The following is a 12,500-nucleotide window of genomic DNA, read 5'->3' as shown; positions in this document are numbered from 1 at the left end:
CCTCGCGATAAGGACGCCTATCGCTATTAACGCTGAGCACTGATAAGGCCCCGGCGAGAAGGGGATATCTCCGATATGTACCGCAGGAACAGAGGGTTGGGAGCGGTAGGGCAAGAGTTTAGGCGGTGAGGGCGGGGCGTGTCTCTACACAGGCGAGTCCGGGAGAGGGTTCCTGTAATTTAAATCTAGGTTATTTCGTTCTGTGTCGCTCTCGTGCACGAGTTTTATTTTTTATGTATTTTTATGGGATTGAGTCTGGGTGATAATGATTGTGGTCGAGTAACAGTCCACTTTTGACGCAAGTGGAGTCTGGATCTTTGAGTGCTGGCATGTTGGTGATGTACTTCTGATATTTCCAAACCACCACCACCACCACCACCTTTTCCTTACCTACCTGCCTACCAAACTACCTAGACTGCACCCGTCCCCCTCCTCCTCCTCCCCTTGCCTCCGTTCCCCATTCGCGTCACTTCGCTCGCCTCTCTCTCACCATCTTTCCTCTCCCAGTTTACCTTCTTTCCTTTCCCACTTTGCCCCCGCCGTGCCACTTTCTTCCGCGCCGGGGAAAGGGGGAGGGGGACATGTCGTGTTTGCGTACGAAGTGTGAGAATGCAGGGGCGGTGTGACGCGGGGGGGGGGGTTCTGTGTTGGTGGTAATCCCGTGTTCAACAAATACGATGGCTTAGATCCTCGAGTTTTGAAGCGAGGGCCCCGTGACGAGGAGGAGGAGGAGGAGGAGGAGGAGCCCAACTCTCCATCTCATTGCATCCGATCGCCAGGGATGACAATGCGTCATCGTAGGCCCTCTCCCCCCCAACCCCATCTCCCACTTAATAATAATAATAATAATAATAATAATAATAATAATAAAAATAAAAATTTTCGCCACGTTGGTGTCCCAGCTGAAGTCGGGCGTGATGTGAATGTAGGAGAATGAGATTTGCATCTTGATACGGTTGTTGTTCGTCATGCCCTTTTTCTGATGGGGCGCGTTTCTCTCTCTCTCTCTCTCTCTCTCTCTCTCTCTCTCTCTCTCTCTCTCTCTCTCTCTCTCTCTCTCTCTCTCTCTCTCTCTCTCTCTCTCTCTCTCTCTCTCTCTCTCTCTCCCCTCTCTCTCTCTCTCTCCCTCCCTCTCCCTCTTTCTCTCTCCCCCCTCTCTCTCTCTCTCTCTCTTTCTCTCTCTCTCTCTCTCTCTCTCTCTCTCTCTCTCTCTCTCCCTCTCCTCTCTCTCTCTCCCTCTCCTCTCTCTCTCCCTCCCTCTCCTCTCTTTTTCTCTCTTCTCTTTCTCTCTTCTCTCTCTTTCTCCCTCTCTCTTCTCTCTCTTTCTCCCTCTCTCCTCTCCCTCTCCCATCACTCTCCCCCCTCTCCCATCACTCTCCCCCCTCTCTCCCCTCTCTTCCCTCTCTTCCTTCTCTCTCCCCTCTCTCTTCCCTACCCCCCTCTCCCCCACCTCTCTCCTAAATAGGTTTAGTACCGGACCAGGCATGTAAGGACCAATAGGTCTGTTGCTGTTCGTTTGTTCATACAACTCCATGTAACTCCTTCATAAAACTTTTATCCCTGACAGTCCCCCCCCCCTTTTTTTTCTCGTCTTGTATTTAATGTTCTCCATTCTTTCCTCAGTTACGCCTCTTGGTTGTCTTCCTTCTCTCAATTCGTCCTCACCCCAACTCTGTCTGTGTGCGTGTCTTCGGTTCTGTCATTAGTGTCTCCTCCGTATATGTTCTCCCTCCTGTCTCCTTCATCTATGTATTTATACAATGCCCATGCCCCCCCCTCTCTCTCTCTCTCTCTCTCTCTCTCTCTCTCTCTCTCTCTCTCTCTCTCTCTCTCTCTCTCTCTCTCTCTCTCTCTCTCTCTCTCTCTCTCTCTCTCTCTCTCTCTCTCTCTCTCTCTCTCTCTCTCTCTCTCTCTCCTTTTCTCCCTTTTCTCCCTTTTCTCCCTTTTCTCCCTTTTCTCGCCTTCATATATCTTGCACCACTTCCTGATGAACCATGCGTGGAAGGGAAGCCTGCAGAGTGTGACGTAAAAAGAGGAGGAGGAGGAGGAGGAGGAGGAGAGACTGTGGTTGGCTGACTGACTGACTGACTGGCCGACTGATTGACGGATTGGTCGACGACTTTCTAGCCACCGTAGCGATAAATTGTAATAGGACCAAAGAAGGTCTTAGGCCTTGTTTTGAAGTCCTAAGGCTTAGTTCTGAGGGAATTTGAGTTTGTAGTTTCAAGAGATGCCTCGCTTTGCTAAGGAAAGTAGTTGACTTTATCAGAAAAAAAAAGTTGGGAATCCGCACAACATGGAAGAGCTAAACTCAACGAGCTCATCCTAACAAGCTTTGCTCGTGTGTGCGAGACAAACGCTCACCCGTTACACACACACACACACACGCACACGCACACGCACGCGCGACTCGATGTCGCAGTGGTAGCGATCGTGGTCGCCACTACGGCGGTCCAAGTTCGAATCCCGCCCAGGTCTGAAATAATTTCAGTATCGCTGCGCTGCGAATCGTTACTCCAGCTCTCGTGGGCGGGGAGTTGGGTGCATGCGTGCGTGTAACGTCACAGCATATCCTTTGATCGGTCATATAACCTGAGCTCCCTTCTGGGAGGGAAATAGCTGTCGATGACGAGTCCAACACGTAATCAAAAACCATGGTGAGCGCGCGCGCACACACACACACACACACACACACACACACACACACACACACACACACACACACACACACACACACACACGTTCATACACCTGGTGTGTGGGCGTGTGGCACGTTTCCATGATATTGATCCCAGATACAGGATTGTTTCTGCAAGAGGAGACGAAAGTGACGTCCATAGAAGATGGTTGGGAGCAAGTCGACCGATCCTACAGATTTTTTTTTTTTTTTTTAGCGTGTGAGTTAAGCGACCCCACTCCCCACCCCTCCCTCCTCCCCCCTCTTAGGTTGATCGGTTTAGTGATGAAGCAACAATGGTCGAGGTTTAGGGTTGGGTTGGTGAGAGGGCTAGAGAAATTGTTGTTTTTTGAGGAAAGAGAACTGGTTATATTTCAACCATTGGCCTGCAGAACCTCATTTCTCTGGGGGTAGTTTTAATCACTGGTGTGTGTGTGTCTGCGCGCGCGTGTGTGTGAGTGTGTGTGAGAGAGAGAGAGAGAGAGAGAGAGAGAGAGAGAGAGAGGTTGACCTCAACTCCCCTTCTCGTCATTGTCGTGGCAACACTTCGTTGGTTTTGAATTGTTACTACTGAACGGGCGGGCGGCCGGGCGAGCTGGTGTAGCAGATGGTAGTCCTGTCTGGGTGTGATGGTGATACTATGACCTATTCTGATTTGGAGTGAAATTAAGATCAGCTGTTCGTGAAACTAAGCTCTCGACAATAATAATGACGACGGTGACGACAACGACGACGGTGATAACGACGCCGACAACGACGACGACGCCGACAACAACGACGACGGCGGCGACAGCAACTATGACGATGACAGTGACGGCGACGACAATGACGGTAATGACCATGACGACAACAATAACTATGATGACAACCATGACGATGTCAACGATAGCAACGGGGTGAACTATAGTTAGAGGCACTTGGAAAATATAAAGCGTGTATTGATTTGGAATGAAATAAAAACCGAAGAAGACGGGATAACAACCTGTACATCACCCTGGCATGTTCATCTTGAAGAAATGCGCATGCGCGAAAATATCTGGAAAGAGGAATGGGCACTTGAATCGAAAGGCTAAGAGAGCGAAAGGAGGAGGAGGAGGAAGAGGTGGGAGGGGCGTGACTTGAACAGCTTCGGGTTATTGGTGAAACTTCGGCCGAGTGGGAATTTTGGTGAGTATGGGCGAGTGAAACTAGCTGCTCCTTTTGTGTCCTCGAGGTGAATGCGAAGGGCCGAAGGCACGAGCGACTTTCCCCATTTGGGGTGAGTTCTGTGCTTTGCATTTTGCTTGCTTGTCTGACGGCAAAGTAGTATTTCTGGGTGCGTATGCGGGGTGGCATGGTTGTACGCTTTGAGGATCAGTAGGAACTGGACTGTGTGCGCGCGCACATGCATTGCGTGGTAACTATGCTAATGTGTTTTGTATTTGTTTTGTTCTTGCGTGTTCGCTCGCGCTTGTCGGCGCGTGGTCACTCGCGTGCCTTTCAGTTCGACGATTGGGGGAAACAATGGATGCGCCTTTATGTGGCGCTGTTGCGTTGTCACGACACCAGTGTGAAATGGGTACCTCCCCCCCACCCACCTCCCCGATCACGGAGCTCCAATTGTCCGCGGTGTGAATAGGAGCGCCTGAAGAGCAGAGCGGAGCGGAGCGGGTGGGAAATTGTCGATAAAATTTGGTTATTATGGTGGTAAACAAAGTGGGTGTCGAATGTGCTGGAATAGAGGAGGTGACTATGGTGACAGTTGAAGTAGATTTTAGCTTATTTTTTGGTAATATATATATATATATTATTGTTAAATGTGGATTGTGTGCCGGATAGTGGTGGTGCTGTTCGTGGCAATACTTGGGTGGTTGTTCTTGGTGTGTATCTGTGTTTACCCCTGTTCTTCTGCTGGCCTTTGTTCTTGTTTTAGGATTGCAAGGACTGTTAACAGTTTGAACCCGGAGTGAATTGGGCAGGGGGGATGGAGGCTAATTCTTGATGAGGATGATCAGAATGTAGTTGGCTAAACAATTGCCCCTATACCGTGGTCGCGTTTGCTGCACTGTTGTCAGTCACCTGTTTCGGCTCGCGTTTTGGAGAGAGAGGCGAGGGTCGCTGCAGGGAGATTACCCCCTCAGGAGGAACGGGAACGGGGAATGGAATGGCGTGGCAGCTCCCCCGATCATCACCGGAAGGAGAGGTCCCCTGTGCAGGTGCCAGACTTCATCATACTTGCCCACGTCGGCCTCGGCACCTCTGCGCAGAGGTGGATGCCACTTGTGGAGGGTGTGACGTCACTGTCTGCGGAGCTTGGCACCTCTATTTTGGCGCCTCGTGCCATGCTGGCCTTGCAGTGCCAAGGGCAGCCACGTCGCCAGCATAGTGGCACCTTGGCTGCGGCGACGGCGACGGAAGCACCGCCGGCAGCGTAGCGACGGTGTCGCCCCACTCCCCATCCCCCCGTCTCGTAGCTCATGCACAGAATCCTTTGTTCCAGGAGGAGCGTAGCAGTCTTCATGCATACAGATGATCCTCTACACTTTTTTTCTTCCGTATCTTTCCTTTTGTTTCTCCGAGTCGGTGCCGACTCTGTAGGGTTGTGCTGGAGGTTGATTTCCCAGGAGTGTACTTTAATATTTTGTTTTCTGTTGCAGGTTGCAGCTCACGATGTCGAGGTCCGGCCTCCTCCACCACCTCCACCTCCTCAACCACGTCCACCTCGTCGTTCTCCGCTTCTTCCTCCTCCGTGTTACGGAGGCGGGCTGACGAGGCTCATTCCCCACCTCACTCACGCCCCCAGCACGAGAACCAGCGAGCGGCGGCGACGGCGACGACGACGGCGACGACGACGACGCAAAGGTGGTGCCCCACGTGCCGGAGGGCCCTGGAGCCCCTACGGCCCCTGCCGGGGGGCGAGGAGGAGTTGTTGCCAAACGGCACGTGCACAACGGCTACGTGCTCCCAATGTTCCTGTTCCTGCAGCTCCGGGGTCCCGTGTCGTCCGACTTTGGAACATCAGCATTGTAGGAGACACGTCGCGGCAGATTCTTCACCAAAGGCACACACTTGTTGCTCGTCCAGTTGTGGCGGTTGCTGCTGCTGCTGCTGCCGCTGCTGCTGCAGCTGGCCGTGTAGGTCCTGTGGCAGCAGGAGGAATAACACCACCACTACCACGAAAGAGGGGGAGGAGGAAGGCACTTCGGCGTGTCCTGCGACAGGAGGGCAGCGGCGGCGCAACAGTAAGACTTGGCCCAGACGGACCTCGTGTTGGTCCTGGTGGCTCACTTCGCCCTCCTCGCGCGCCCTCACCGTTCTGCTACTAGTCGCCACCTTAGCCAGGTTTACAGGTAAGTCGTCCTTGTCTTTTCTGCGCCGAGGCCTTCCTTGGTTCCCCAGCTTCATCATGTTCTCGAACCAAAGTCTTCGTCGTCAGCTGTGGTCTTTGTCCCGGCCAAGGTTCTCCTCTTTGGGTCGTCGGTGGGGCTTTGTCTTCGCCGAGGGTCGATGGGTAGTGGGTTACCCGGGGAGGTCCGTGGGGCGCAGGGGGGGTGGGGGGTATTAAGCAGCTCACTTGCATACCCTTTCATCCTGCACGGGGAAGGGGAGGAGGTGGGGAGGGAGGGCAGCTCTTGAATTGTCACCATTAAGTTGATTGGAGCCCGGGCGGTGCTGTGTCGCGGTTGTCCCCCGGCGCAGGGGGTGCGGTCTGCACTAACCCCCCCCCCCTCTCTCTCTCTCTCTCTCTCTCTCTCTCTCTCTCTATCTCTCTCTCTATCTCTCTCTCTATCTCTCTCTCTCTCTCTCTCTCTCTCTCTCTCTCTCTCTCGCTTCCTTGCTCTCTTCTTTCACCTTGTTTATTGCTCTTTATCTTTTTCATGTGCGACTGAAAAAATCTCTATTGGTTTGCTACCCCTGCGCTGGGGTGACGCCTCTCACCGGGGTTTGTTGGTCCATTTTAGCCAGACGAGGGCAGGGTGGGGAGGACGTCTCCTAAAGCAAGGGAGGTCCGGACGCCTACAGTACCCAGGTGGTGGGGAGATTGCCCCGAAGGAATGGAATGGCCTTGCTGTAGTCGCCCTAAAGGGCTGTCGCCGCCCTAAAGGGCTGTCGCCGTGGACAGGTGAACTGGAGACTTGTCTTCAACCTGTGAACACCCCGGAAGTATTACCTGAAGTCGAATGAAATCGCCTAGCGTTAGCCAGAATAAAATCTCTAGAGGTCACGAACTGATTGGGTTTGTAAGGCCGGGCACAGGACTTGGACCTGAAGCATGACGGGCTTTTCCTTTTGGGAAGAGTCCTTCTTGGTTGAGTGCTGCTGGAGGGCAGTACCAGTAGTGTGTTCGCTAGACTTGGCGCAAGCTTTGTGACCGAGGCGAGTGCCGCCGCCGCCGCCGCCTCTGCTGGTGCGCGGCGGGTTGCTGCGGTTCCAACGGCGGGTTGGTTATCGTGGTTACCGCGAACGGACGGGCGAACGAGACGATGATCAGGCCGTAGAAACTGCGAAGGAGATGGCGGCCGTCGTCGTCGTCGATATTGTGGAGCAGAAAACCACGACTCAAGTCTTGACCATGAGAGTTGTCGGATAACGAAAGGAATACGTACTTAAAGGGCAAAGTAGTTGTAGTAGTGGTAGTAATAGTAGTAGTGATCGTCGTAGTAGTGGTGGTGGTGGTGGTGGTGGTAAAGGACAAGGTCATACCTGAAGGAGTACAAGGTGGTGAAGAGCGAGAGGTACGAGAAGCAAGTTGGTTGCGAGGAGAGAGGTAGGAGGAGGAGGAGGAGGAGGATTCACTTCCGGTGCTGGCGATGGGCGCCTTAAGAGAAGGTTAATTGAACGAGGAGCCTCTCGGAGCATGGAGGAGACCATTAGCGGTGGTGGTGAGGGGGGGGGGTAGGGTGGAGCGGCTCCCGCGCTCTCCGGCGGACGAACACGGGGTGGGGTGGGGGGAGGAGAGGAGCAGACTAAGCGAGTCGGGAATGGGACAAAGAGAGGTTAGGTTTCTCTCTCTCTTTCTCTTCTTTTTCGCTGTAGTCGGCCTGTCTGTCGCCACTTCTTTCCTCTGCTCTCTTGGGAGCAAACATGAGATTTCCCATCTCCACACTCTTCCTCTTCCTCCTCCTCCCTCCTCTTCCTCCATTACCCTCCTCTTTTCCCTCCTTTCCCTCCGCCTTCTTTCCCTCCTCCCCACCTTTCCCTCCTCCCCCACCTTTCCCTCCTCTCCCACCTTTCCATCTTCTCCCACCTTTCCCCCATCTCCCACCTTTCCCCCATCTCCCACCTTTCCCCCATCTCCCACCTTTCCCCCATCTCCCACCTTTCCCCCATCTCCCACCTTTCCCCCATCTCCCACCTTTCCCCCATCTCCCACCTTTCCCCCGTCTCCCACCTTTCCCCCATCTCCCACCTTTCCCCCATCTCCCACCTTTCCCCCATCTCCCACCTTTCCCCCATCTCCCACCTTTCCCCCTTCTCCCATCTTTCCCCCTTCTCCCATCTTTCCCCCTTCTCCCATCTTTCCCCCTTTTCCCACCTTTCCCCCTTTTCCCACCTTTCCCCCTTTTCCCACCTTTCCCCCTTCTCCCACCTTTCCCCCTTTTCCCACCTTTCCCCCTTTTCCCACCTTTCCCCCTTTTCCCACCTTTCCCCCTTCTCCCACCTTTCCCCCTTCTCCCACCTTTCCCCCTTCTCCCACCTTTCCCTCGTCTCTCTCCTTTTCTTCCCCCTCGCCCTTCTACATCTTGTCCTCACCTTTGCCCTGCTCCATCTTTTCTTCCTAGCCCTCCTCCTCCTCCTCCTCCTCCTCCTCCTCCTCCTCCTATTGCTCCCTTCCCTGTTCGTTATTTGTCAATAACCGGGTCTTCTGGTCTTAGAGACAATGTCGCGCCAAAGAGGCGTGGCCATACACGTGGTGAAGATTATTTAAAAATTGTACCAGAAAGGAGGGCCAGTAGATGTGGTTGGAGTGGAGGCTAGTTTCCAATAGTAATAATGCTGCGTGACACGGGTCCGTAGGAGGTGACACGACATCCCCCTAAAAATACTGGATGCATAAAAGTTGAGCGGTCGATACCCCAATAGTGGGGGCCGGGGGGGGGTCGTCGTCGTAGTTCACCACAACCACCACCAGGACCATTATCTTGAGTGATTAATGGCATCTTCATCATCATAACAGTCACAATCATCATCATAATGCTTCATACTATATCGGTTTCCTCCCCCTGCCCTTTCCTCCACACTTCTCTTGCGTCTCGGTTTCATTCTCCCTCTCCATTCTTCTTTCCCAATTCCATTCGTACATCTACTTTGTACTTTCTTTCTCCACAATCCTCTTTCATGTGTGTTTTATCCCACAACTCCCCACGATGGATGGAAGGAAGGAAGGAGGGAGGGAGGGAGACGATGGACCCTGCAGCCGCAACAGTCGCTGTCGGAGGACGGTACTAGTGAGCAAGAGTTACGCAACAGTCGCTCCCCCGGGGGGGAGGGGGTCGTCGAGGGGGAGGGGGGCGGCATCTCTTGACTCGCACCCCTTCCCCCCTCTCCCGGTTCGCTTCCTTACGAGGAGGAGGAGGAGGAGGGGCTGACAGACAAGGTTCTGTCAATGGAGGTTGTAGTGCCTCCTTTGAACGAGCTGGCGGAGAACGCTTTGGATAAATTTTATACTAAACCGAGGTTCAATTTGTAATGCAAATGTTTCTGCCTACATTCTTCGCAGCCATCGAAGTTTTGTCTGCGCCTTATGACCACGGCATCGCGGCCTCAAAAACATTTAATCTGTCGATCAAAACCACCAGCCTAGACCCACCTGCGCCACTCTCCGTTCACGCCTTAATGACGACTTGTATCAGCTGTCTACCCACCCTCCCCTTGTTTCCACACCCTCCTTCATTTGACTACTTCCCAGCAGGTCTAATCCCTCCCACCTTTCCTCCTTCACTCCCTTCCTCCCTCCATCTCTCCCTTCCTCCCTTCTCCCTTCCTCCCTTCTCCCTTCCTCCCTTCTCCCTCCATCTCTTCCTTCCTCCCTCCTCCCTCCATCTCTTCCTTCCTCCCTCCTCACTTCCTCCTTCCATCCCCTCCTCCCTCCTTGAGTTTTTTCTTACGTTGTATTCTCTTACCAATCTTCTTCTCTCCCTCCCTTCCTCCATTCATTTGTTTTTTACGATCTACTCTCCTTTCCTCCCTCCTTTCCACGCTCCCTCCCTCCCTCCTGTCCTCGCTCCTTTCCCCATCCCTCCTTTCCCCATCCCTCCTTTCCCCATCCCTCCTTTCCCCATCCCTCCTTTCCCCATCCCTCCTTTCCCCCTCCCTCCTTTCCCCATCCCTCCTTTCCCCATCCCTCCTTTCCCCATCCCTCCTTTCCCCATCCCTCCTTTCCCCATCCCTCCTTTCCCCATCCCTCCTTTCCCCATCCCTCCTTTCCCCATCCCTCCTTTCCTCCCTCCCTCCTTTCCTCCCTCCCTCCTTTCCTCTCTTCCTCCTTTCCTCCTTTCCTCTCTTCCTCCTTTCCTCCCTTCCTCCTTTCCTCCCTTCCTCCTTTCCTCTTCCTCCTTTCCTCCCTTCCTCCTTTCCTCCCTTTCCTCCCTCATTTCCTCCTTTGCTCCCTCCTTTCCTCCCTCATTTCCTCCTTTCCTCCCTCATTTCCCCATTTCCTCCCTCATTTCCTCCCACCATTCCTCCTTCCTTCCTTTCCTCCCGTCCTTTCCTTCCTCCGCCTCTCCCTTCTTCCTCCCTCTCTCCCTTCTTCCTCCCTTACCGTCTTCCTTCCCACCCTATCTTTTTCCTTCCCTCCCATACTTTCTTCCTCCTCTCTTCTTCCGTCTCTCATTCACTTCCTCTCTATCACCTATCCCCCTCTTCTCTAGCTATCCTTCCTTCCTTCCTCCCACGCAGAAACTTTGGTTTGCAGCCTTCCAGCCAGCGAGCGAAGGACTGGAGGTAGTGGAGGGGAGTGGAAGGGAGGGGAGGGGAGTGGAAGGGAGGGGAGGGGAGGGTCATTGATCCAGTTCTTAAATATTCACGAGATCTTTCTTGATGTGTGGGAAGTGGACCTTCATAATTCACACGGGCATCAGACGTTGGCACCAGGGGGGGGGGAGGTGGGTGAGGCAACTTTATGCTCGTGCGAGTCAAGACATGGGGTTGGGTTGGGGCGGGGGGAGGTGTGTTATAATTGCATCATCACAGCGGCACCTCCCGCGTCACTCGAGATGGAAGAGGCTGGTCGCTCTGAAGTGTCTGGGCTGGGCTGGAGCCAGAGGGTCGTATTTTAGTTTTCGTTCTCCCCACCTACATTATTTTATCTGGACTCTACTCGCTTCGCATGGAATAGTAAATAGATTATTGAGCTGGATTAGAAACTGGGTGGACAATTGTGAACCGCGACTTGTTCTGGAAAGATGTTTCTAGTGGAGTTCATCAGGGTTCAGTTCTAGGCTCACTTTTGTTCATGATATACATCAGTGCCATGGGCTGGATTGCAATCTACTGTCTGCAGATTTGGTGGTGATACTAACCTGTGCAGAATAGCAAATGATCTCTCCAATTAGCTGAATATTCAAGGAGTTTGACTTGCGAGAACATACCAAGACCAGACCTTCTCCCGCTACGCCTCTCCCTCTCCCTCCATTTTTTTTTTTTTTTTTTACAAATTTGTCGTTTGTTTCTTTGGTCATTCATCTTCCTCCCTCCTTCACTCCCTCACTCCTTTCCTCATTACTTCCCTCACTCACTCCTTTCGGCTTTCCCTCCTTCCTCTTCCCTCACTCTTTCACTCCTTCCCTCTCTCCCTCCCTTCCTCATCTCTCCCTCCCTCCCTCCCTCCCTCGTCTCTCCCTCCCTCCCTCCCTCCCTCCCTCCCTTCCTCCTCCCTCCCTTCCTCCTCCCTCCCTTCCTCCTCCCTCCCTTCCTCCTCCCTCCCTTCCTCCTCCCTTCCTCCTCCCTCCCTCCTTCCTCCTCCCTCCTTCCTCCTCCCTTCTTCCTCCTCCCTTCTTCCTCCTTCCTTCTTCCTCCTCCCTTCTTCCTCCTTCCTCCTCCCTCCTTCCTCCTCCCTCCTTCCTCCCTCCTTCCTTCCTCCCTCCTTCCTCCCTCCTTCCTTCCTCCCGTCTCTTTCCCTCTCTTCCTCCCTCGCTCTCTTCCTCCCTCGCTCTCTTCCTCCCTCGCTCTCTTCCTCCCTCGCTCCCTTCCTCTCTCGCTCCCTTCCTCTCTCGCTCCCTTCCTCTCTCGCTCCCTTCCTCTCTCGCTCCCTTTCTCCCTCGCTCCCTTTCTCCCTCGCTCCCTTTCTCCCTCTCTCCCTTTCTCCCTCGCTCCCTTTCTCCCTCGTTCCCTTTCTCCCTCGTTCCCTTTCTCCCTCGCTCCCTTTCTCTCTCGCTCTTTCTCCCTTGCTCTCTTTCTCCCTCGCTCTCTTTCTCCCTCGCTCTCTTTCTCCCTCGCTCTCTTTCTCCCTCGCTCTCTTTCTCTCCCTCGTTCCCTTTCTCCCTCGCTCCCTTTCTCTCTCGCTCTTTCTCCCTTGCTCTCTTTCTCCCTCGCTCTCTTTCTCCCTCGCTCTCTTCCTTCCTTCGCTCTCATCCTCCCTTGCTAGCTTCCTCCCTCACTTCCTCCTCTCTTCCTGTCCCCCTATCATTCTTCCTTTATCTCCATCCCCCTCTCTCCGCCTCCCTCTTTCCCCCTTTCTCCCTCTCTCCCCCCTTGTCCCCCTCTCCCCTCCGTCTCTCCCCTTTCTCCCAACTCCCCTCCCTCACTCCCTTCCCTCCGTCTCTCCCCCTTTCCCCCTCCTCCCTTCCCTCCCTCACTCCCTTTCCTCCCTCACTCCCTTCCCCCCCTCCCCCTCCCCCTCCCC

The 12,500-nt window shown here is 53.9% G+C and overlaps 1 protein-coding gene across 4 annotated transcripts in view; it reads left to right on the top strand.

The window, feature by feature from the left end:
* The window catches only part of LOC143035174 (uncharacterized), a 219,751-nt gene that overhangs the window by 61,194 nt on the left and 146,057 nt on the right, over positions 1–12,500 (top strand). For all 4 annotated transcript variants that reach the window (XM_076201838.1, XM_076201837.1, XM_076201840.1 and 1 more), the window contains exon 2: positions 5,314–6,006. In XM_076201838.1, coding sequence (XP_076057953.1) covers positions 5,314–6,006 — 693 coding nt within the window. The remainder of the gene's footprint in view (positions 1–5,313; positions 6,007–12,500) is intronic.

This window comes from Oratosquilla oratoria, chromosome 18 (assembly GCF_046742065.1).
Source record: "Oratosquilla oratoria isolate Oo_2021 chromosome 18, ASM4674206v1, whole genome shotgun sequence".
Classification (NCBI taxonomy): Eukaryota; Metazoa; Arthropoda; class Malacostraca; order Stomatopoda; family Squillidae; genus Oratosquilla; species Oratosquilla oratoria.
This window is presented reverse-complemented; position numbering and strand designations above follow the sequence as displayed.